This window comes from Aulostomus chinensis, chromosome 13 (assembly GCF_037954235.1).
Source record: "Aulostomus chinensis isolate RoL2024-O1b breed Wild chromosome 13, RoL_Achi_v1.0, whole genome shotgun sequence".
Taxonomy (NCBI): Eukaryota; Metazoa; Chordata; class Actinopteri; order Syngnathiformes; family Aulostomidae; genus Aulostomus; species Aulostomus chinensis.
Window position 1 is genome coordinate 26,665,641 of NC_141332.1, and position 24,660 is coordinate 26,690,300.

Here is a 24,660-nt window from a genome sequence, read left to right on the forward strand (position 1 = left end):
CTGAGGAGACCGGTGTATTAAGTATCATAGTATTTAATTGCTCATAGGACTAAAAATCCTAAATTTGCCCGATGCTATTGAACATTTACCTGCTAATTCTGTTCTATTTTAACACCGACAGGTTAATTTGATGAGTTTGATTAATTAATTACATCTCTATAAATGCTTTTGTCGCCCTCAAGCGGGGAAAATGCGGCAGTGCCCCGCTTCTTTTGGGCTAATCGAGCCGGTAGAGGCCAGCTAATAAAACCAACGCACCTTCAACCGTTTCTGTGACGTGATTGGCTCAGTAGTGGAGCTATAAACCAACCGGATTGGCTGTAATTTAGTGGGCCGCTGCATCAGCTTCGCCTGATTAGTCAATAGGCGTCAGACGTCGTTCTGATTGGCTGCTGGTGGCTCGGGGGCGGGATGTCAGGCTAGGTTGCGCAGCTGAAACCGGTAAGCAAGCACTCCAGCACGTTGTGAAGCCGCTAGTGTTCCTGGCAGCTCCCGAGGCGATTCAAAGAGATCACTTGTTTCTAAATCAACGATCCTTTTGATAATCGACCCGCCGGTGAGTGACCAGCAGATTAACTCCCGTAGATTCGCGGTGAAACATTCTTGCCTCGATTCATTGATGGCCTCCGTTGCATTAACTGGGTCGTTCTGCGGGGCTCCGTCTACATCCTGGAGAGACTCAGGCTGTTAGCAACACTTAGCATTCGCACATGTTTTAACCTCAATTTCTTGAACAGTGTCGACGTGATTACTGGCCTTGACGTATTTGAAACAACATTCGAACCAAGTGAGAAACGTCTCGTAGTTTTAAAAGTCGAGATCGATCAACCACGTCGTGTCCCGGGTTCTCGTTGCTGTTCCGGGGATTACTCCCCGCCCTGTTAGCCTACTTTCAGTCGTGACTCCCTCCCTTCCTCCCCGGATTCAGCGTCGCCCTCGTTGGTTTCTGATTTCATATTCATTATTTATTAAATGTATTCCAACTTGTGGTTTATTTTCCCTCCCCAGCCCGGACCAGCTAGCTAGCTAATGTAGCATCGCAGTACCGCGAAGTGTGGCTGAGGACCGGCCGAGACACGTGTTGGGGCTTTTCAATCCGAGGGGCCGTTCGCTCGTCCAGCTGTCGCGACTAGCAGCCGGTGTGGCACTCGAGGCCGGGTTATATCTGGATATTGATGGGGGAGCCCCGCAAAGCCCCGCTAGCGTGTGGGAGATGCCGCCATGAATGTGTAGGCCGGTCGATACAATGAATGGCACCATGGCTGCGGGCACTGCGTGGCCTTTGTCTGCCTGCCATGCTGCTTCTCCTGCTACACCCGCTGCTCCACCATCACAGTGCCGTGTGGAGGAGCTCACATCCCTGCACCGACCACAGTAGCCGTTTGATAGATGAGGTTCACTCAAACCTATTGGCCCAGCCTGTTGAATCAGCTGTGATGGTTGGTGTGTGTGTGTGTGTGGGGGGGGGGGGGGTGTAAGAAGAACAGATGGCTCGAGGTTGGAGGACAGGTGTGGCAGACAGCCCACTGATCAGATCACTTTCCTGATGGATGAGTGAATAACTGCTTCAGACGTTTCTACCTCTCACGTGGCTCCTCCCAGCCCTGAAGATGAGGTTTCTGCTGTTGAGAACAAGGCGGGTGATTTTTCCAGTTAAATTCTGTGAAAGGCAGTGAATCCTTCTTTAATGTGTGTCCAGTTCTGTATCACGCAGCACCAGAGGCTTTGATGGCGCTGAATATTCCTCAATTTTATGGACAGAAATGTTGAGTGTCACTGAGCCGAGGCCTCTGGAGCCAGCAGTCAAATACAGAGCACAACACACGCATCTTTGTTATCCGTAGCATCAGAAGAGGGGTGTGCGATGCCCCGGCTTCCTGCAGGTCTCCATCTTAAACGTGATCTAGAAGCCCGGCTTTTTGTCTTTGATGTGTTTTCTACTGGACTTGAGATGTTTGGGGTTCAGAAGGTGCGTCTTGGTGCTGCTTGTCTGTTTCTGAAATGTTTTGATGGGAAGTATTAGCTGCTGCTAAATCAGCTGCAGGCTAACTGTCTGACAACAGCCAGCTAGCAGACGTGCACCTAGCCAGCAGACGTGCACCTAGCCAGCAGACGTGCACTTAGCCAGCAGACGTGCACTTAGCATCCACGTGCGGTCTCGAATCCTAATCTTTAAAATGGAACTGAACCGTCTTTGTGGAGGACAGCAGGTTTAGTTTGTGACGGAGTTGAGAGGCGAGCTTCAGCTCCTGCTCATGAAACGAGAGGAAGTTCACCAAGAGGACCAGAGTCCTGCGTCTGACGCGCTGCCTTGGTTTGACGAACAGAAGCCTTGAATCTCGCCGACTCTTGTCTGTTAGGCTGAGACGTTTAATTCGCTCAACCTGCCCGTCTCTGGAAACCTGCTTGAAAGTTTATATCTGTCGAGGCCTTCGAGCTCGCAGACGTCACAGGTAAATTTTTACACAAGCTGCTTCCACGTCATGGTGGTGTGCCGAGGTACAACTAGACAGGAAGTTGAATGACAGCTGCTGAGCGCGGTGGCATCGGTGGTAGAACTCTGAGTGTCAGTTGGGGACTCAGATCGCGCTGCTCTTTGTCAGAGATGAAGTGAAACTTTGAGTTTACCTGAGGAGGACAAAAAAGATTAGAAATGGGAGTGAAAGTTCCCAAAAAAGTGGGGACGGTGCTCTTTAGAACCGGTTCACCAACTGAACCCAGATCAGAGCCCGGAGCACAAGATTTGCTTGGGTACTGCAGAGATTGAGGAGGCAGTGGTGTCGTGGAGTAGCTTCAGGAAGCACCGGCGGGCCCACGCTCACCTCACCACCACCAACGGGGCTCTCAGCCTCCAGTGGCGGCGTTGACATTTCCTCAAACATGAAACGGTCAAATCACAACCCTGCAGCTCCACATGTTGGGTGCATAAGAGAACTGGTCTGGACCCGGTTCAGAGGAGCAGGCAGGGCTTGCTCGCCGTGTGTGTGTGTGTGTGTGTGTGTGTGTTCTCATCAGGTTCTTAAGGAGGAAGCAAACCTCTGATATTTAAAGCTCTTGGAGGTCAACTGAGCACATTCAGACGCTCAACAGCAGCCTCGCGTGTTGCTTTGTTGTCCATAGCAACCGTTTCAGCCCTCAACTCTTGTTGGTCGTCAGTTTGTTAGGGAAGTTGCTTCCATTGTCTTTGGAGCAACTGTCAAACCCACAGAAGGCGGCGCTGCTGCTGCAGCGGCACCGGTCAGTAGCCCGGCGTCTCGGCGGTGATTGGCTCAGGCTGGAGTCCGTGGTGTGTGACCGTCCCTCTCTTCTTCCTCAGAGATTTCCAGTTGACCAAAGAAATGGTGATGGAGAAGCCAAGTGCCCAGCTGGTCGGGCGAGAGTTTGTCCGACAGTATTACACACTCCTGAACCAGGCCCCCGACTACCTGCACAGGTACGCTCGCTGTTCTCTCGCTCCTTGTGTAGTGACACTGCTGGAACGGCGCCTGTGTGGACAGGTGTGCGCCGTCCCTCTGTCTCTGTGGTCGTCCGTGGAACTGACCTTCTGTCCTCCTCCTCAGGTTTTATGGGAAGAACTCGTCCTACGTGCATGGCGGCCTGGACAGCAACGGCAAACCGGTGGAGGCTGTTTATGGACAATCTGTGAGTACCTGGAGGAAGACGCGCTCTCGCTCTCGCTCTCTTTCTCGCTCTTTCTCGCTCTCGCTCCTCCACTCCCACTTCCCAGCAGGCGGCAAGAACCTCAGCTGAGATTAAAACCCCTCCGCCGGAGGAAGAACTCCTCGCGTATTAAACATGAGAGGGTTTGCTGGAACTGTCGCGTGTTTATGAAGACCAGGTTGACGTTGCTGAACATCACAAGCAAACTCCTTCCCCTACTTTGTGAAATATTTCATCTTCGAAGGAAAAATCATGACAGACTATCTTCATGTAACTGCTGACCAGCGTGTTGTAGTACACATCTGATCAGTGTGAATGTGGCGTGCAGCAGCCTCACGAGCGCCACTGACGAACCCCGCCCGCTCTGTTTTCTAGGAGATTCATAAGAGGGTGATGGCTCTGAGTTTCCGGGATTGTCACACCAAGATCAGGCACGTGGACGCCCACGCCACCCTGAACGAGGGCGTGGTGGTGCAGGTGATGGGCGAGCTGTCCAACAACATGCAGCCCATGAGGAAGTTCATGCAGACGTTTGTGTTGGCTCCTGAGGTGAGTAGTTGACCTCTGACCCACCCATGACCGTCCTCTGCTCTTGTTGGACGAGTGTGTGACGTTCTCTCTGCTCCTCAGGGAACCGTCGCAAACAAGTTCTACGTCCACAACGACGTGTTTCGTTATCAGGACGAGGTGTTTGGGGACTCGGATTCGGAGCCCCCTGAAGGTGAGCTGCTCCTCTCTTCTGCTCTTCCTTGTAGACGTCGGTTGTTCAGCCTCCAGGCTGCTTGAAGAGCTGAGGCGTTGCATCGTTGAGGACCAGGAGACGTCCGCGATGTCCACCCCTGATCCCGAGCAGCAGGGACGCTCACTGTCTGATGCTCTTTGATCCCCCAGAGTCTGAGGACGAGGTGGAGGAGATCGAGGAGAGGGTTCCGTCCCCTGACGTGACTGCTGAGGAGTCCGCTCCCTTCTACGACCCGACGCCCTGGTACGCCTCCAGAAGGGCCGTTTTAACAGATTGGAAAAACAAAATTCACTCCTTAGTTTTATTTTTCTGAATTTCTCTCAAACACAAAGATGGTGTCTCTGGTGGAAGGTGTGCGTGGTTCAGTTGAACCTGACGTGTTCTGTAACTCTGTAGTTCGGAGCCGGCAGTTCCTGGTGACGAGGAGGAAGCTGCAGCGCCGGTGACTCCAGAACCGGAGCCAGAGGCGGACAAAGAGGCCGAAGCCGCAGCTGTGGAGATGAAGCCTGAGACGATTCTGGAAACACAATCTGAGACGCACTCCGCCGACGACCAGACAGAGAAAAGCCCCGCCTCCGCTGCCCCACCAACCGCCGAACCCGCCGCTGTGCCTGCTGAACCCGCTCCCGCCGCTCCAGAGGAAAACAGGGTACGCTTGAGACAATGGCCGCAATTGTGAACGTGAACGCAGCCGTCTGAGGGGAAGACGTAGCGCCGAAGCTTCAGGTGGAGCCTCAATGTCTGCTGCTTCTTTTGTCCACAGCCGTTCTCCTGGGCCCTGGTCACCAGTAAGAACCTCCCTCCCAGTGGGGCCGTCCCAGTCTCAGGAATCCCCCCACACGTTGTCAAAGCCACTCCCACAGCGCCGGTAGGTTGAGAACACAACCGCTTCTTCATTCTGCCATTGTTTGTTCTCATGTGTTTGGTTCCAGTGTTGAGTGAGAACGTTAAAAGAAAAGCAGAAAGAGGTTCCTGCAAAGAACCCAAGTGCTCGACACCTGAGCAGAGCAGAACATTCCTGTTCATGTTGCTGCTGAGTCACTGGATCTTTGAGTCCAGTCCAGTACATGGAGAGCTTCAGAGGTCAGTAACGAGTCGGGAGGTGGAACCCACCACCCCCGTGGGTGCTGGAGGATCCGTTAGGTGGTTCTGACCCAAACACATTGGGGCTGACGGGCCTCCAGGTGAGCCTTTGATCAGGAGGACATTGGACACCACAATCAGAGCTGCTGGTTGCTCAACGCATGGTGGTTCTGTGCTGGTACTCCCAGCGTGGTTCTAGTACTCGCAGTACTGAAACCTTCTAACAGCAGCAGTGACTGCCGACTCGTACCAGTAGGTGTCACTGTTTCACTGATAGACCCGTAGGATGTGAAGACAGTACTGTGTTGTACTGCTTCTGTGCTGCTGTTGTACTGCTTCTGTGCTGCTGTTGTACTGCTTCTGTGCTGCTGTTGTACTGCGTCCCGTCTGAGGAGAGGTGGCGTGAGCGGAGACGAGCGCAGCAGGACACCAAAGCCTGAGTGTCTCTGTTGGTCAGAGCTGCTCTTCCTCTGCCTGAGGTTCTCAATCCCAGCAGAAGAAAACTGGTTTTTCCTTCTTTTGTGTCGACTCTTCCAGCCCAGAGTGGAGGTGAAGTCAGAGTCCCAGACAGCAGCACAGAGACCACAGAGAGACCAGCGGCCCAGGGAACAGAGGCCTGGAGGCCCGCCGCCGGCACATAGAGGACCCAGACCTGGTACGCCTCTCTCTCTCACACACACACACACACACACACAGCTCAGCCTCACTGAGGTACTGGCCAGTAGAGGTGCAGCTGTTGATTCTTTTAGTAATTATCAATTATTCTGGCGAGTAATCGTATGAGATGAATCACACATTCTGTCATTTTTTCGACCTCGTTGTTTAGCTGTGAGAGCTCAGCTCCCTCCAGACACGGCGCTCTGTCCCTCTGTCGGACCGACGGCAGGATGTGACACGGCGGGGTTTCACACTCAGACTCCCAGGTTTTGTCGGCGATTGAGCGCTCAGTCGGCCCTCCTCTCCCCTCTCCCGTGACTCTGCTCTGAGGAGGTGGGACGGTTGCTGACAGAGACCCACACTCTCCTGTTTACGGAGTTGTTCAATCTTACAAGCACGCCTTGTTGGTGTCGATGATGTCATTCGCAGTCGTTTCCTCTGTTCTGATGAACTCGCTCATGAACAACAGGTCTCCTCCACCTGCAGCTCTGCTGTGAAAGCAAACGTAGTCTGATAACTTCCTGTTGATGGAGGAAGTCCGTCCAGTTGCTGCTGGCCCGTCTTGAGTCTGTCGCTCAGGTCGATGTCGACCAATAGAAACGTGTCCTCCATCTCCTGGTGTGGCGCCTCATGGTGCGCTTTTGTTGAGCTGTTGGTTTGCTGGTGTTGCAGCTCGTGAGGGGGAGCAGGGCGAGTCGGAGGGTCGCAGGGTGGTCCGGTACCCCGACGCCCACCAGCTCTTTGTGGGCAACGTTCCCCACGATGTGGACAAGACGGAGCTCAAGGAGTTCTTTGAACGTAAGTCAGCTGTGATGACACGTGTGCTGATGCAGTTTGTGATCACGATGGCGCTCCTGAGATTGAAGCGTCTAAACCCGCCGACTGTGCCTTGGGTCCACAGAGTACGGCACCGTCCTGGAGCTGAGGATCAACAGCGGAGGAAAACTGCCCAACTTTGGCTTCGTGGTGTTTGACGACTCTGAACCTGTACAGAAGATCCTGAGCAACCGGGTGAGTGGCGAGCGCTCAGCGGAGGCCTGCGGTCATTCTTCGTGTGACTCCTGCGGTGGCGTCCGTGGGGCTGCTGGTGGTTCTTCTAGCAGCTTCTGACGATCAGGTTTCACCGGAGGTCATGAATAATGACACGATGAGATCAGCCAATGTGATGTAATGACTGGTGAGGGCATGTGACCGTGGACGCGCTGGTCACATGGTGTCCACAGCAGTGATCAGAGGTTAACGTCTTTCTGGTTTCAGCCCATCAAGTTCCGCGGCGACGTCCGTCTGAACGTGGAGGAGAAGAAGACCCGCTCAGCCAGGGAGGGCGACAGGCGTGACGTGAGGCCCCGGGGACCCGGAGGGCCGGGTGGCCCCAGAGAGCGAATAGGAGGTGGCGGAGGACCCAGAGGACCCCCCACCCGTGGAGGCATGGCACAGAAACCCAGCTTTGGGTCCGGGCGGGGCGCCGGGCCCAGCGAGGGCCGCTACTCGGCTCAGCGCCAGTGAGGCGCCGGGGCTCCAAACCTGAGTTAGATTTACTGTTTGAGAAACAAATTCAACTTTTTCTCAGTGGCGATCGATCGACTGCAGCAGGAAACAATTGGACCGAACCAAATTAACTAGAACCCCTTTGTGACGTCACATCTAGGAGCGAAAACCTCCAGGTGACTCGTCTCCTCTCCGTTCTTCCTCCTAAATGTGGCGGTACCCAGTATCCGAAGGGATTTTTGGTAGTATTTGAGCTTTCACCGTCACGCCAGCCAGTCACGACATGCGTCTCCATGACAACGGCTGCCCCGCTCCACCCCTCCCACTTCCTCCACCTGCTGCTTTTTCGTTTTCCCTCTGAGGAATCCAGAATGTCACTCCTCCATTTTTCTCCCATTCTGTCCCACTCTTCCTGTCCTTCACCAACACTTCTGTCATCCGGACTTCTGTTTGTTTTTCATGCTGAACTTGGATTTAAGCAACAAATCTAAACACACAAACACACGAAAAAGGGGTAAATACTACTTGAATTGGGGATTAAAAACCCAGAGGTTAGGTTTTTTCGCGTTCTCTCTCCCTGTTTCTTAAAGGAACGTGTACTTTACTGCTTGGGCAATCCTGTGTATTGCTGCCACCGTTGTATCTAGCGATGGATCTGTCTTATCTTTTTATTCTATCAGGTCAAGAGCTGAACTGTAGTGGTTTTATTTGAGTAATGTTGGCTTGTAATATGTGGATTCACGGACGCGTCTGAATGGAGCATGTATCAAAACCTGTAAAGCTTCGACTACCGATGCACTTCATTTGTCATCATGTGTAAAATGAGCTCACCTGCCGACGAGAGAACTAAATTAAAAGTGATTTACTGTTTTAAGCCCTGCTGGTCTTGTTTTGTGTGGTTATGAAAGCTGACGTTGAAAGTCAAGTCTCGTCCTCCGCCGCTCGCCGCTGGGATCACCTCAGGTGACGTTTGGCTTCTGTTGAATGAAAATAAACCAAATGTCGCTTGAATATTAAAAAGTCCCAAACCAAATCTGGTCCTGGACGGCCGTCCCTCGGTGACTCCGGCACGTTTAGTTCCTCAAAATCAGTGTCAGAGCAACAACGTCCATGAAAAGTCACATGACCTACTGGTCACTGACAGATGACTAAACCAAACTGCCAGTAACTGGAGAGTCCAGGATTAGTCAGGAATCTTAGTTCCACAACGATGAAGTCACAGTTTAGTTTTTTCAAGGTGCGTATGAGCGTCGGCCTGCAGGGGACGTCCTCATCGTGGAGGCGGTCCAGAGAGATCAGATGTCCGAGCTCGTTCAGGTTCCTGAGAGTCACAACGTTTACGCGCACAAACGACTTCTGTTATGACATCAAAGTAATCACCGACTCGCCTCCTGGCTGCGTGATTCCACGCCAGCCTCCTCAGTGACATCGCACAGGAGACCAGTTTCCTTCGAGGGGATCGAACCGCCGACCTTTCATGCACCTCAAACAGAGTCGCCAGGGGTCCGGGAACTGACGCTGACCCCTGACCTCTCTGTCAATACCAGAGAACACGCACGACGCCACCAGCAGAGAAGAGACGACAAACAGTTTGAGTGTTTGTGCTGAAGCAGAGAGGTGACATCACCCGCAGGGGCGAGCGCGTGACATCAGAGCTGCTCATCAGGAGAGAGATGACATCAGAGCTGCTCATCAGGAGAGAGATGACATCAGAGCTGCTCATCAGGAGAGAGATGACATCAGAGCTGCTGAAGCAGAGACAGAAGCAGTGAATCGTCTCCTGGTCCAATCATGGAGAAATGCTGATTCTGGTGAAGTCACGATCAATAAACGTGTCAATAAAAACGTGATCGCGGTGAGACGGCGACAGAGAGAAAATCATCTGAATTTCTGGCTCACGTCTGGTTGAACTCTCGTGTTGAGGGTTTGAACCTGTGACCTTTTAGCGACGGTACATGCTGTGTGAACACATGGCCTCCTTGTATATTTGAGTGTGTGTATTAGTATTCAGTGTGTGTGTGCAGCCCTCCTGGTGGGAACACACTCAGTATTAGTATTCACACGCCAACATGGCCTCCAGCATGTTCTGGTCCAGCTGGCAGCAAGACTACCAGCATCGGGATATCTCTCACACACACACACACACACACACACACACTCACACCAGTAACAGACTGAGTCTTTAAACTTGTTGGGAAAATGTTTCAAACCTAATGTTCATTTACGTGATGCTGGTGAAGTGCGGCGGCGCCCCCTGTTGGCCGTTCCAGGGTCAGTTTGACCTTTAAAGGTGTTTCAGGAAGTGTGAACCGGTCAGACCATCGCCGCACGTCGGACCCTGACCAGTAAAAACTCGCTTCAGTGGTGTCACAACCAAGAATCCAGCCAGGGGTGATTTGCCATTTTGAATACCTTTTCTTTAATGAGTACACAGATCCTTGAGTCGAGTAACAGAAAGCAGAGGTTCAAACTCCAACAACCTTGACAATGTTCAAAAACAGGTAAAGAGATTTTTGTTCAGAAAACCTTTAATCGTTAATAGAATTAGTAGTATGACATATTTCAATAAATATTTAGATATATACAGATAAAGCAGAAACGGTACATTCTTTTTTTTCCTCTTCAAATTGCTTCACATTGTTTTTTTTTACAAGCCAAAATATCTGCCATTGTTTTTATATTCATGCAAAATATTGTTTCTCCCGTGGAAAATAAAAAGGATTTGCTGAACTTTTTTTTTTTCATCCTGCTTTGATATGCACTCTCGACTTATAAGCGTCATAATGAGCTTCGTCATTTTTGCAAATTAAACGGGTGCACTTTGTGCCAATACACAATAGAAGCTAGTAAAGCAAAATTAAGGCCATTCCAACTTGTGCAAAATAAATAAATGTATAAATAATAATCATAACCCTAAATCATGTTTCCTTTAGCTGACAGCAGTTGAGGCTCCCTCCCTCCTCGGGGCAGCCGATTGTTCCACACTTACAATAAAATACAAGAGAAACCAACTCAACTCCCAGAAATCATGGACAAATCAAACCATGCTACTTTAAAATCCACTTCAGACCTGAAGGGTTTCTAAACGTCCCGGCGCCGGTCTGTGCATGGCTGCAATGCAATATAAACACACGATCCACCCCCACCCACCCACAACCCCCCCACAGCAGGATAACCAGCGAGACGGCGATGAGGGGCATGAATCATGGCAGGTGGTGGTTGAATGGATGCATGATATGCTTGTAGGTCCTTGTTTTGTTCAGTTGCATATTCAACCCTCTTTTGGCACGAGAAAACGCTAGAAAACGGACGACTGCGGTCGCCGAAGGCCGATGGACAGAAGTGCTTCTGACGGGCGCAGCGTCTATGGCACGGAAACAGGAATCGCCTTTTTTCCCAGTGTGTCAGAGTTTTGAATGACATCAACGTTCATTTCCTCCTCCACAAATGTTTTTTCGACACACGAAATCTTCTCTGTTGTGTTCACACCGAACGCGCAGGAGGACACGCAGGACACGAGTTGGTGCACACGACAGGAGTCACAAAAAAGAAAAACAACTTCCAGGCTTGAGTATTCAGTCCGGTCTTGTGGTGGGTCCATACGGATTTATGATCTGGTTTTTACTTATTGTTGTAATACTACTGCAGTTTCACATTCGTGGGGCGTTTTACTTTTTGTTGTTCTTGTTCTGTGAGGTGTCCCTCAGGGCTCTGATAGAGGCCCTTGAATAAATGCATCATTGGTGCAAGAACTTCTGCCGCTGGCGCGTCTGCACGGGCTGAAGGCGCCAGCAAGCTGACCTGGCGAGGCCTGCTAGCCGCTAGCAACCCTCACGTCTCTGAAAACTGCATCTTCGCGTACACTTTCTCCAGGAAACATTACGGATTTAAGGTTTAAAGACCACTATTCTCACCTAAAAAACCCCCACTATGACACATGTAAACTGTTGTAGTACGATGGTAGTATTTGGAAAACTTGGATGAGTGTCCTGCACTGGATTCCCAGTGAGAGTACTCGTTTTGTGTACTCGAAGTGAAACGAAACACACACAAACCCACTGTCACGAATGCAGATAGAAGAGAAACTTGGTTTGGTGTGAACACAATGAGGATCTGTAGCTCTCGGAAGACGACTTTTAGCAAAATGTTTTGGTTTACCTGCAACCAGCCGAGTCACAAAAGCTGACTTTGAATGTTCGTCTTGCACAAAATCACCTGTAAACGTGTTGGTATAAAGTATTGGTCGTGGTAATAAGATGTGCTACAGTGTATAAATAACCTCGTCCACTCATTTGCTTCCCATCTGGCTGTTGTTTCTTCTCAACATTCTGGTTGATGATTTGTTGAAGCGGCTCAATTTCTCAAGTGATTCCTGGTGCAGGAAAGTGACTCCACACGAATGTGAGCAACTTGTTCCATAGAAAACAGATGTGAAGGCTGCGTGTCAGCTTGTTTTGCTGCCCCCAGGTGGCCACAGTTAATAATGCATACGTCATGCTTACCAACACTGCCCGTGTGTGTGTTTGGAAAACTAAGCACTTCATCTGAAGCTGCTGGAAGTTTTTTTTTTGTTCCACACAAAACACAATCTATGATGGGCTGTCATAGCGCAGTTAGCGCTGCAGCTCGCTAACCTGGTGAATGGCGACTTGATGTGAGCAAAATCAAGCAAGTCAGAGAAGCCTGTGGGCTCATGAGCAGGTTTCCATTTTCAAAATAGCCATCGCTAAAGCTAACACCAGTGAGCTTAGCCAAGCAGCTGACTGCTAGCTGAAGCTAACGGAACGCTACCAAGCGATGGACCATGACTGAAATGACATTAAGTACTGAAAGGTTGTGTCTGACGAACTGGGAATGTGTTACTGAGTGGTGGCCGACGTGTGGCTCAACCCTTCAAATTAGTCCAAACACCAAATTAGCCGAGTATTACAACTGTGAAGGAGTGAATCGCCATGTCCACACGCAAAGAAAGACTCTTCAAAAAGTAAAATATCAAAAGTAAGAACCTCATCTACTCGGTGAGGAACGGTCCGTCTGTTCCTCCGAGCATCCTTACATTTAGAGAATATTCAAGATGTCAAAAAGTACTAACTTGAAAAATAAGACAATCCTGTCATGTTAAAGTACTTGTACATCTGAAACGCAATACTTCAGCTGGCTGTCGCAGTTCAGATGAACGTCATTGAATCTTACATCATCAAACGTCATTTCCCTCTCAGCAGCAGCCGTGAACCTAACAGACATTTTTGCTCTGCAGTGAACTCGTGCGTCCACCTCTCCCGTCGCGTCACGATCTCTTGTCCCGTCTGGACTTCTATAGTGGAGTTGAGGAAGTTGGTCCTCGCTCACTCGGGCGCAGTGACTTCTCGATGTTGATGAGGAGACATTTTATCTGGAACGTTTGTTTACAAGCACACGAACGTTCCACGACTACTCAGAAAACCACAATACTCCGGGTGTGAGAAGGCTCCGGTCAACAAGAGGATCAGGTGGGATTTTTGGAATTTCTTCTGTTCCAGGTTCTGCGATCCTGACACCGGTCAGGTTCTCTGGACACGTGTGCAGCGTAGTTGAGGCCACTCATCGAGCTCGTCTTATTAGAGGAATATTCACTCACCACAGTTGCTCAAAAACCAGAATATTAGTGAAAGACTGAGTTCTAAACGCAGCGACGTTGGGGCTGAAAACACTGACGTCTCAACTCGCCGCGTTCTTTTAACAACCGTTTTGCTTTGAAGTGAAGGAGGGAAATTCTTCTTGACGCAGTTGAGACAGAAAAATAGAAATAAATAAATATGAAACAAGCGTCCATGCAGAAGAAGAGAAGAAAGAGCTGCTTCCACTCGCACTTGTACTTTCAGCTGGCTCAGAGGTTTGCTGGTTAGAACTGTAAACACCTTCCTCACTCATCGTCACATTTTAGGGGGTAGCTGTGGCGCTGGAGCCAATCCCAGCATGCATTGGGCCTTGGACAGGTCTCATCTCCATGTTTGATCATTTCATCTCCTCCACTCCTGCGACGTTTACCCACGAGCACAGCAGGATTCAGCGGGATGGCGATGAGATGGGAAATCATAGTTGCATATCGGGATCATTGCATAGAGAAGCCTGGCGACGACAGAAATGAGGGCGAAATCCCGTCCTGACATGACAGCCTCCCTTCAGCTACATCACGCCGATGACATGAGAATACAGTTAATTAAGGTAGAAAAGGCGGAATAATCTGTGTCATTTACCACGTACGCCCTTTCAGACGGGGGCCGGAGGGTCGGGTCACATTAAGGCGGGTCAAAGCAAGGAAGCACTAAAGATGTAAACATATCTATGTTCAGTCCTGATGAGCACGGCGAGGAATGAGGAGCTGCATGTGACTGTCTTCCTCCGGACTCGGAGGGCCGGCGGCGGCCGGAGCTGCGGAGCGACGCACGAGCAACATGTAGCTTTGGCACAGAAATGAAGAGAAACACAAAACAGAAGAATCCCAAATGCAGTTTGAAAGAAAACACACGTCAATGAGATTTTCTTTTGTCTCATAATCTTCAGCACTGGCCGTCCAGTGTGTTTGACTTTTTTTCTTCTCCCCCCCCCCCCCTTTTTTTTGTCTGGTCATGTGATTGACAGCAGCAAGAGTCTCTGCAGTTCAAGGTGGCGGGCCGGGAGGGAAAGCTCGCAATACACGTTTGAAGCAAATCTAGATATATAGAATGCATGATCCTCGCGTCGCCGTATTTCATGAAGCACCGCCTTCGCTCCCTCTTTCTGTCCTTCCTTCCTTCCGTCGGGTGAAAATCCCTCAATTCCGCGGGCGCCGTCTTTTCCTGGCCATGTTGATAGATACATGAGTATATTACAGCGCACCTCCCCCACACGCCACGCTCTTCTTCTCTGTCCTCACACCAAAAAAAATCCCTAAAATCAAATACAAGATCCTTTACAAGACGTCCCGCTCAGTCCGCTGGGTTCCTGCAAACGTTATTCATCTTTTCATTAATATATTGCCACATTCATATATCATGCATTTTACTGCATTGCTATTGCACTGGTCCGGATTATTCAGGAGGTGTGAGGGGGGGGGTCATATCAGGAGAGGAGAATAAAGGGAGAACAAAGCAATAATTATCTTGGAGTAAGTCTAGGGGTGGAGGGGCGTGGCCACAATCTTCTACTGAGAGAGGAAGAGGATGAAGGGCAAGGAAAGGTGTGGAAAAGTGGGCAATGATGTCTCCCATTGAAGTCCGCTTTTTCTCTGCATTTGCTCCGCCCTCCTCCTCCTCCGCCGCCGCCGCCTCGCAACTACTGCTTGTGGATGTCCTCGCTGCGGATGATCTTGTAAATGATCCAGTAGAAAATGTTAAAAATGAGGAAGACGAGCGGGAAAGCCACGCGGGACACCGTGTCGATGCGCTTGGCCCGGCTGATGAACAGCTTCTTCATCTCCTCGATGCTCTTCTCGGGCGCGGCCGAGGCCGGCGCGTTGTTATTGTTGCCCTTGATGGCCATGCCGTCTTTGGCCTGCAGGCAGGCGGGGCCCATGCCGTAGCCGGGGAAGCTGAAGCGCCCCTCGCCCGTCTCATCCTCCTGCAACACAGGCCAAGACTCAGGCTGTTAGGAACCAGAGAAAGACGTTACTGTTGGAGGTGTGTGTGTTTCTGAGAGTGAGTGTGTGTACAGAAGGTGGTGCATGCAGCTGATTAAGTGGTGTGTGTCAGTTCAGTCACACATGCAAATAAATATTTCAGATAACAGGATGTGAAGGTAATGAGAGGATGTGAGTCACTCGCCTTTGAATGACCAGCATTTCTCTCTATTCATATTTAGGTCCCTCTCTCTCTCTCTCTCTCTCTCTCTCTCTCTCTCACACACACACACACACACACACGCCTGCTCTGTGGTGAACAGAAGTTGATGATTTTCCAGGTTCAGTTCATCAAGATCATCCTCACTAATGAACCCTCTGATGATGCTGGAAGCCTGAATGCACAATTAGCAGAGCTAAGCTAACGTTAGCCTGTGAGGAGCTACACCAGGGTCACGTGACTTCAAGGTCACCGCCACTAAGCTTCAGGCTTGTTGTGTTTCCCCTGGTGACCTTTAGTGACCTCAGCTAGACAAGTTCAGAACGCCTCCAGTGTGATAATCTCTCCCTGTATCTTCACCTTGTGTTCACCACAGTTCTCAGACAAGGAGACGAGGGAACTGGAGTTCAACCAGGAGAGCTACTGGTAGGACTGGTTCCTGAGCTGCTGCATCGGGACACCACATGCATACAAGCGGTGGACAATATCATCATGCTATCATTTTGCACCGGTGCACCAACTGTGTAGGGGCTCAGCAGCTGTACAGTGTGTGTGTGTGTGTGTGTGTGTGTATTGAGAAAATAAATGAAAGGGATAAATAATTACATGCATTAATATAAGACACAAATTCCAGCTATTAAAAAAAGGCTGTTTCTTTACATGTTTCTACCAAACCTTTTTTTCTGTATTTTTGTGTTTGTGTGTTTAAAAAAGTGGGCGGTCCTAAAACCGGTCTAAAGCAGGACTGAACCACCCACCTAATTAACATGCAAACACAGAAAAACAGTGAATAACGTAAAAATAAACCAAGAAAACATTATCAGTGATAAATGTAGAAATACCATATATATATATTTATATACACACACGTAGATGAAACAAATCATCAAGAAATAAATGCAGAAATACAAAAAAGTAGAAAGATGCAAATGCATTGATAAATGTAGAATAAATGTATTGATGTTTTATTGATTTATCAGTTTGTATTTATATACTTCTATCATTGGGAGCCACCTTTGATTGTATTCCCGTATCGGTTAAGAGACAAAGTCAAGAACTGCCGTGCGTGCAGGCTGGGTTCCCCCGGACCGGCCAACCAGCAGCAAATCTATCAAAAAGCGTCCTGGGAAGGAAGAAAAGCAGCATTTTGCGATTAGAAAAGACGCAGGAATGCAGCCTGAAGCAGAAGGCAGCAGGAGAATTTAACGACTGACGCAAAACCTCTGCAGCAGCAACAAATCAACCAGCCAGTAAAGAGAGAGAGAGAGGGGGGGGGGGAGAGAAGGCTGTGGTCTGGTGTGGTGGGGCAGCTACAGAGGAAGACAAGAGCCAACCAGCCCAAATTAGACGATTTGATGAATAAGAAGGGAAACAAAGCATTAAAATGCCCCTAAAAATAAAATCACGGGTGTCAAGGGGAATTATTTTTCCTTTTTGTTCGCGTAGGTGATGGTGTGTGTGTGTGTGTGTGTGTGTGGGACCACCAGGTAGTGATCCATTTTTAGAAGCCCACGTCCCCATTCTGTCCTTGCGTCAGCGCTGCTTTACTACACACACATGCATTAGCAGCGACGCTAGCCGACCTCTGCTTGTCCTTCAGTGACGCTGCTAAACTATTACAGATGCTCTGCTTTATTCTCCCCGCCATGTGATTAATGTGGAGGGCGGAGGAACGTGAGGAGGAGGCGCAATGAGGACGGCCATGGCGGGAGGAGGGGTGGTGACGAAAAGAAAGAAAAGAGAATACGGAACAATAAAGAGGTGGAACAGAGGAGGGACTCCTGCAGCCTGACAGACAACATTCAGGGCTAAAAGTCTACTTTCAATATGAAGGCTGAAAACATTTTGAAGTCATGTGATGCCAGCAGCTCTACAATCTGGTGAAAGAAAACACGCTTTGACTCTACAAGTGATGTCACACATTTATCTGCTGCCCCCTACAGGTACGACTTGTCCTAGCAGGTGATGCTCAACAATACAATAGACCGCTACACAACGAGCGGCGTCTCGTCCTCACAGCTCACCGCCATATGATGTTTCTTCACCCTTAGCGACACCAGAGACTGAGCTGCTGGTGCAGCGCGTCAGCATCCCGCCGGCTTCGTGGCCGTCCGACAATAAACGCCGGCAGCTGCCATCTTTAGAGGATTCAAGGATTTTTATTGTCAAGCCATTTTACATTTTCACGTTCGCGGTACGAAATTAGGACTCAGGTCCCGGTACAAGCCTCGATAAATAGAGAGAAATAACAGAAATAAGATATATACATATCTCTATATAAATGAAATATAAAAATATGAATTATAAACAGTGTTGTTGAGGGTGGGAGATATTGCAGTTATGAGGAAGTATATATTTTTTAATTAAAATACAGGAATATAAACAGTGTATACATGGAAACAGTAGTTTGAGGAATATTGCACAGAGATGGAAGAGGCTGGGAGGCCACAGAGCACGGCTGGAGGGAAGAAACTGTTCCTGAGCCTGGTGGTCTTTCTCTGGATGCTCCTCAGGCAGAGACTGACTGTGAGCGGGATGGGTGGAGTCCTCCATGGTGCTGAGGGCCCTCGTCTTGCATCATAAATGGGAGATGGACTCAATTTATATCGCGCTTTTCTACCTTAGCAGCACTCAAAGCTGGCAGGTGATGCTCAAAACTTTACAGCGTCGTCTCATTCACCCATTCACACACACACTGATGGTGAAGGCGCCAACCCACTCATCAGGAGCAATTCCGGGTTCAGTATCTTGCTCAAGGACACTTCGACATGGTCACCGGGGTCGAGGATCGAACCAGCGACCCTTCGGTTGCTAGACGGCCGCTCTACCCGAGCCACGCCACCCACACCCCGTGAGGTGCAGAGGTCCAAGATGGTGGGAAGAGAGTTTAGAGACCTCACAGTCAGGTGTTGGGATCGAGGCAGCTAAGGAATTGCCGATATATTTTTGTCGACTGATTTAGCCAAGAGCCAATATTTACAGATGTCAATATTACATTCATACAGGTTACATGACATTTAGGTTTGTACACTGAACTCACATGTAAACATTTCATCTGCAACACGTTTGTGAAAGTTCTGTCACTGCATGTCTCCTCATCACGGATGAGAAGCAAACCGAAACCCTCGTTTCCATGGTAATTTAGTAGGAATATGAAAATACGTCAGCTGGTATCCTGATTGTTAATATTCTGTTTTGTTCTGTAATCGCCCAAAGTTCACAGTATGTCTATGGATGAGAGAGAGATGAGAGGAAAGGTAGAGGAAGAACAGATGACAGGAACGGTTTGAAAATGAGATTAAGGAGAGGTGAGAGACCCGAGAAGGAATGATGCAGGAAATGAGGCGAAGAAGTCAAGAGATTGAACGGAGAGACGGTGAGAACGATAAAGAAAGAAATGAAGTTCATGAAGATCATCTGAAAGGGGGAGATGGAGTGATGGGGGGAGGAAACGGTGGTCGGGGGGGGGGGGAGCAGGACTGAAAGAGGGAGAAAGGGAGCAGGAGAATCTCTTCCCCCGCTCATCCATCATGCTTTCCTCTCTGGATCGAAGCATTTATATCTCGGCCTCCGCTGATGTGATTAATCGAGCAGATTAGCAGGAAGCAGAAAGAAAACTGCGTCAGGCCTGCTATCCTCCACCATCTCCTCGGCAAATATTACACTTGGATACTTGTTTTAGAGACCCACATTTACATAAAACACGATTCGGAAGGTGTCAGCCCCAACTAATGCTGGCATCAGTCTCTCCTGAACGAGGCCGCGGGAGGAATTTCTTGGCTCGCGTTCCGCTTCATAATTTCCCCCTAGAAGCAACAGGGAAGGAAATATATTACAAATTTGCCTTTGCTGATCTATTTTCTGGTTCCATCACCTGAAACCGCCCTCTCCCCTCATCCCCCTTCCTCCCCCACTTGGCCTCCTCGTTTAAAGCCATCTGAGGCTTTTTAGGATGCTTCAGTATCGATATGTCAGCGTTGGAGCTGAGAGGAATGTCTAAGTAGAGTCTGAGAAACCGCTTTGGCTGCACGGTTTGAATATTTTCCCTCTTCGTGAGTCAAATGATTTCCAGTTTAGATGGACAGACACCCTCAAAACACACAAACACACACACACACACTGTCTGGACGACAGGCAGCAGTGGAGCGCTGCAGCTATTTTTGTAGTCCGACAGGAAGTTACCATGGCAGGATTGTGGTATATTTGTAGTCCAACTTCAGCGTCAGTGCGTCCGTCTTCTACATATTTCAGCTCTTGTAACTTGGAAGTCCAGTGAGTTCAATGTTAATTGGAAAGACTTCCAGCCATCACAGTTTCTGATGGTACATTGTGTGTGTGTGTGTGTGTGTGTGTGTGTGTGTGTGCGTGCGTGTGTCTTAGGGGGGGCTGTTCTGTTATCGTTGGTGTGATCCTGCCTGGGGCACCAAATGGGCCACTGGTTGTCAGATGTCACCAAGCGTGAGTTAAAGGGGAAGGACACTAACAGCCCACAGGGTTGAGGGGACCCCAGCAGAGATTCTGGATGTGGTATTGTGGTGACAAATCATATATACTTGCAGTATTTTGATGTAAAACTTGGAAGTATAAGTACACAATTGAGTCCCAACTCCCAAGTGTGTGATGGTGGTGACGCAGCTCCATCCGTGCCTGCGCTCACTCCCCCCTGCATGGTGCGTTCAGGTCTCTGGCTCATCAGGTCACTGACCTGGAATGATTATCCACATGATCTGCTGCTCTCCTGCCTCCCCTCCCTCTATTGGCTCCAGTGTCCCATGTGAATAACGTTCCAGGCGGCAACGGCGGCACCTTTAGCTTCATGCGTTAAATCTGACGTTTAATTTTTAATGTCAGTTAATTCAACCACTTAATACGGAGTTAAATTTAGCTTCTGATGTCAAACAGGCACAACTCTGACCATCAGTGTTTCATTTCCCATCACAGTTTATCACATCAATTCACAGTGGAGAACCAGTGTTAAGGTTATGGACTTATTAAGTTGTCTTTAAATAATTTAACTGGATGAGAAGCTCATTGAAGGAATTTAACACTAGGTTTCAAGTGTCTTTTTAGGTGAAATGGAACTTACTGAGGAGGCGTTGAATAAAGGCCAGAAATGTGTTTTTTGGAGAACATTTTGATGCCACATTGAAGTTGACCTTTGACCTTTTGGATGTAAAAGGTTCTGGCATCATTGTTTTAAGGCGTTCAGATATTTGTGTGAAGTTTTGTCCAAAACACATTTTGTGAAGTCACAGTGAACTTTACATTGGTGCCCAATCTGCAAATATCCTCCAACAGCATCCATGAGATGTCACGCTCACAACTTTTGACCTTTGACTGCTGACGTCAGTTCATCCCTGAGGGAATCAGCCTGAGTTGAGACATCAAGTTATCAAGAAGAGGACAGAAGGACAGAAAACATGGAACTATATTCCTCCGCTCTGTCTCAGACGCACCGACATGACAGCAGGTTTATCTACTAGCCTTTTCTACTCCTGCAGGTTTGGGTTTGAACCCTTTATATCTCATCTTAATTTGTTTAAAGGTTCAATTCGCAGCCAATCTCATCAAATTAGCACAGTCAGCTGAATGTACAAGACTCAGTTCACCAGTTGGTTTCAATTCCAACCCTCAGCGGCGGTCAGGAGAGTCTTCTGAGACTCATGTTCACTGCATCCATTTCTAGTCCCTGTGGGCCTCAACACAACCTCACTGAAAGCTCTGAGCCCCAGTTGAAGTCCACCAAACCCAGCTGAAGCCCATATGAGCCTCACCTGGACGGGAACGGTCCACTGCCGCATGAGAGAACCCACCGACGGCAGGACCATCAAACTGCACCTATCATGAACTTGTGAATTGGCCTGCTGCTACATTTCAGCTTCACTCAGACATGTTGGTGAAATCAGGACTGATCTGAGCGCAGCATCGCGGGCTCGAGACTGACCGCTCACATGCCGCTTTTACTAACTCAGTGGCTTTAAGAGCAAAATACTTTACGAGCCAGAGGTCAAAGTACGATTATTTGGCTCCGGATGCTGGATGAACACATTCAGGAGTCTCTCTCTAATTGCGCTCCGTGCACTGTTGTCCCGACTGTGCTGCAGGCCGCCGCCTGGCCGATCCGTCGCTCTCAAGGTTGAGTTCAGCCTGCGGAGGCCACTGATCAGTCTCCCAACGCTTCTTTAGGCCCCTTAATCCGGGGGTTCTCTTATCTGCCTTTGTTCTCCAAGCTGCTGATCAGCCGGTGAGATCAAGGCATTTAGAGTAAACCAGCATGTAGAGCTTCCCCCCTGCTGGAGAGAGCCTAATCACGGCTAATGAGCTGGTTATAGCCGATCAATCAGGAAGTGGGTTCCCCTAATAAGGCGCTGTCATTGTTAAACAGCAGGACGCGTCTGCTATCCTGTCCCTTAGGCCACATCGCCAAATCTCCCAGAAGCCCAAAAACAAGCAGATGCAGAGGAACAATCCTTCCTCCTCCCTAAATAAAACACTTTTATGTTCTTTACTTTAATGATACACAATGTTTTTTGCGATGTCGGACCTGCACTCAGTAGGGACTGAGCTGGTTTATTTTTTTAACGCAAGCTCCTCTCTGTCTAACAGACTTCAGAAACTGCTCTGGAGTCAGACTGAGGAGAGCGAGAGGCTCCACCTCCCTTTGATTTCTGAAGGGGCTCCCTCCTTTTCAATCTGGAGAACTCGTCTGTGTTACCAGAGAGCTGCTGCCAGGCTGGCCTATCCTTCAAGGATGAGTGGCGCGATTGATCTGATACCACTGCTGTTGTGTCAGTCACCCAGCAGGGGGAGATGTCGATCCACATCAACAAGCCGGCTCACCTTCCTCTCGCAGGGCTGCGGTATCTGTCTATTTGATGGCCCCTTACTCTGTTCTTCTAATTAGACAGGCTTCGGAGGCAGGTAGCCTCCGTCCGATGGCTGCCGCTCTTTCTCTCTGTCTCGTTCTCTCTGGACTATCGGTGTCACTGACGAATCAATAAAGCATCAGAGTGGAAAACAGAGAAATCAGCACATCTGGGGCTCCTCCAACCGTTGCTGCAGTGACCAGCACTGCAGAGACGGCTTCACGCTCAGCTGGGAGAGATGAGCTGATCTGCTTATAAAATAGTGCAGCTTTAATGCTCCTTTACACAACCAAATTGATTAGACACATTTCAACAAGCCGGACTATTGCTTCCAGAAAATCCCTGAGCTAGTCTCTGAGTGTCCTCTCATTCTGCTCCCAGCTCTTCACAGCAGCACCCTTGCATCGTTACGCTTGCTTAAAAGCCATAAAGCCCTGGAGGACATTCTTCACTGGGATTATAGAGTCTTCCAACTGTACTCAGCTCCACCTCGGAGCTATTCATCACTATGGTAGCCATTATCACAACAGACGAATCCCCGTGGAGAAATGATGCTCTAATCCAATAACACAATTACTGTTTGGAATTGAAGACGTGTGCTAATCGTGCTGGTAATTCCCGTAAAACACGACCAGCTGTGTGGTACGTCCCGTCTGATGCCAACACAGCAGCTTCCAAACACCGCTGCTCGTCCAGGACAGTGCAGAGGCACTGATACCCGTCCCTCTGACCACGGCAAACGGCTTCTAGCATTTCACCACTGTCATGAAATCCACGTGTTGCAGGTTTGTACATGTTGAAAGATTAGAAGTGATCCCCAATCAAACCTTAGTTGTTTTACCAATCCATTGTTGAAATAGACAATCTGTTACCAGCAGTGACATTATTATCAGAATCGAAGCCATGCCATATTAAAATCAGCAACAAGAACCCACTGAGTCCTCTAAACTGGAATAAAAATACAAAGACAAAGACACGTGTTGCATGATTTGGCTTCAAATAAAAGTTCTTTCTAAGCCTCTGAAATAAAAACACAACTGTTATGAGCTGTCTGGTGATACTGTGAATCACTAATAATCTGACACGTCATATGGAAGTTGAGAACGACACATTTTCAGCACACTCTGATTAGGTTTAGGTATAAGAACAGTTAGCAGCTGAACTCCATGAAATTCTTAGCGGACTCCTGCAGCAGTCATGTGGTGGCCACCCCGTCAGCAACCGTGCAGCATCTAAATATCCCATGAAAACGGTCACGAAACAACGTCAAATGGCAGCGACTGTCTCAACGCTTCCTGTCTCGATGTATCAATCATCCTCCGCTCCCTCCATCTCCATATACAGATGTTTCACCCTTCAATAAATGTCATGCAACTTCCTGCTTTCTTCCTTTCACCACCTCTCTGCTCGTTCTTCTGGGATGGACAGGCAGAATAATGTCTCATTTAAATCTCAGCTAAATCAACTAAATCTTGATATTGATTTGGGCCGGCAGCCCGGTCCAGCCCTCAGGATGCTTTCAGCCACCTTCTCTCACTCTTATTTGGAAATCACCCACAGCAAATTCTCTTCAAAATGCCAAACTTGTACAACTATTTACGTATTGCTGTAGTTTAATATTTACATCCTTGTGCCAGTAACATGTCGCCCTCCAATTTTATTTTTGGAAACTAACCTTCCAAATACATCACACATTTCGCCCAGATTTTCAGAGACTGTGAATTTATGTGTTTCCATCTGCTATTCACCCTTTTGTGATTATTAAGAGTTTGTTATGCCAGCAGTGAAATGAAACTAACGTCTTTCTAGCATGAACATCAGATGTGTTACATGTCCATCCTCCATCCTCCATCCTCTAGGGAATAGAACGCTGCTTCTCCACCATGTCACTCCTGAAAACATGTCCTTCTACCATGTACCATCCATGCTGCCTCCCCTCTCCTCCCTTAGAGAGACACAGAGGTGAGTGGATGCGGGGGAAGGATGGTTTATGTGATCTGGGGGTCGGCAGTGGTCGTTTCCTCTGCAGCGAGCTGGAACCTGACTGATAGCCCTCTCGCAGCTGTAATGGAGGGCTGTGGATCACATTAGACTCACATTAAAAGTGCTGGCCAGAGAGGTTAATTAGGAACGCGTGAAGCCCGAGGACTTCCTCTGCCTCGATCTGTCTCTCTCTGCGTCAGCGGGGTTTCACTATCTCACGATTTATTTCACTGCAGAACTCTTGGGAACAATGATTACCATCTTATTGAGGCTGCTTTTAACAATGAATGACATATTCCGATTTTATTGTGCTTGAAATAAAGTCATTAGACCTGAGAAGGTGAGTTTGCGTACAGAAGTGTTTCACAGATGTGGACCACAGGAT

General features: G+C 48.9%; 2 protein-coding genes across 6 annotated transcripts in view; one reads left to right on the forward strand and one right to left on the reverse strand.

The window, feature by feature from the left end:
* The first annotated feature begins 388 nt into the window (after positions 1 to 388).
* g3bp1 (GTPase activating protein (SH3 domain) binding protein 1) lies at positions 389 to 8,504 on the forward strand. Of its 2 annotated transcripts, none has more exons than XM_086222343.1 (12): positions 389 to 441; positions 3,317 to 3,433; positions 3,561 to 3,642; positions 4,036 to 4,209; positions 4,291 to 4,381; positions 4,552 to 4,645; positions 4,799 to 5,051; positions 5,166 to 5,270; positions 6,023 to 6,140; positions 6,815 to 6,940; positions 7,044 to 7,153; positions 7,400 to 8,504. In XM_086222343.1, exons 2-12 carry the CDS (start codon positions 3,339 to 3,341, stop codon positions 7,646 to 7,648), a joined length of 1,497 nt encoding a protein of 498 aa, XP_086078469.1. In that variant the 5' UTR covers positions 389 to 441; positions 3,317 to 3,338; the 3' UTR covers positions 7,649 to 8,504. The 2 variants fall into 2 exon arrangements, with proteins under 2 accessions (XP_086078469.1, XP_086078468.1); XM_086222342.1 differs by having other exon boundaries at positions 420 to 556.
* A 1,524-nt stretch (positions 8,505 to 10,028) lies between these two features.
* glra1 (glycine receptor, alpha 1) overlaps positions 10,029 to 24,660 on the reverse strand; it is a 94,230-nt gene continuing 79,598 nt past the window's right edge. For 2 of the 4 annotated variants that reach the window (XM_086222345.1, XM_086222347.1), the window contains one exon: positions 10,029 to 15,208. In XM_086222345.1, coding sequence (XP_086078471.1) covers positions 14,924 to 15,208 — 285 coding nt within the window. In that variant the 3' untranslated portion in view covers positions 10,029 to 14,923. Of the gene's footprint in view, positions 15,233 to 24,660 lie in introns of all 4 variants that reach the window. The other 2 variants (XM_086222344.1, XM_086222346.1) reach the window with 1 other exon arrangement.

Excerpts from the sequence above, each read along its gene's own strand:
- g3bp1 (XM_086222343.1), top strand. The coding sequence starts at position 3,339 with ATGGTGATGGAGAAGCCAAGTGCCCAGCTGGTCGGGCGAGAGTTTGTC. Across the intron at positions 5,052-5,165 it reads CCGCTCCAGAGGAAAACAGG|CCGTTCTCCTGGGCCCTGGT; the intron begins GTACGCTTGAGA and ends TTTTGTCCACAG. Across the intron at positions 7,154-7,399 it reads AGAAGATCCTGAGCAACCGG|CCCATCAAGTTCCGCGGCGA; the intron begins GTGAGTGGCGAG and ends TTCTGGTTTCAG.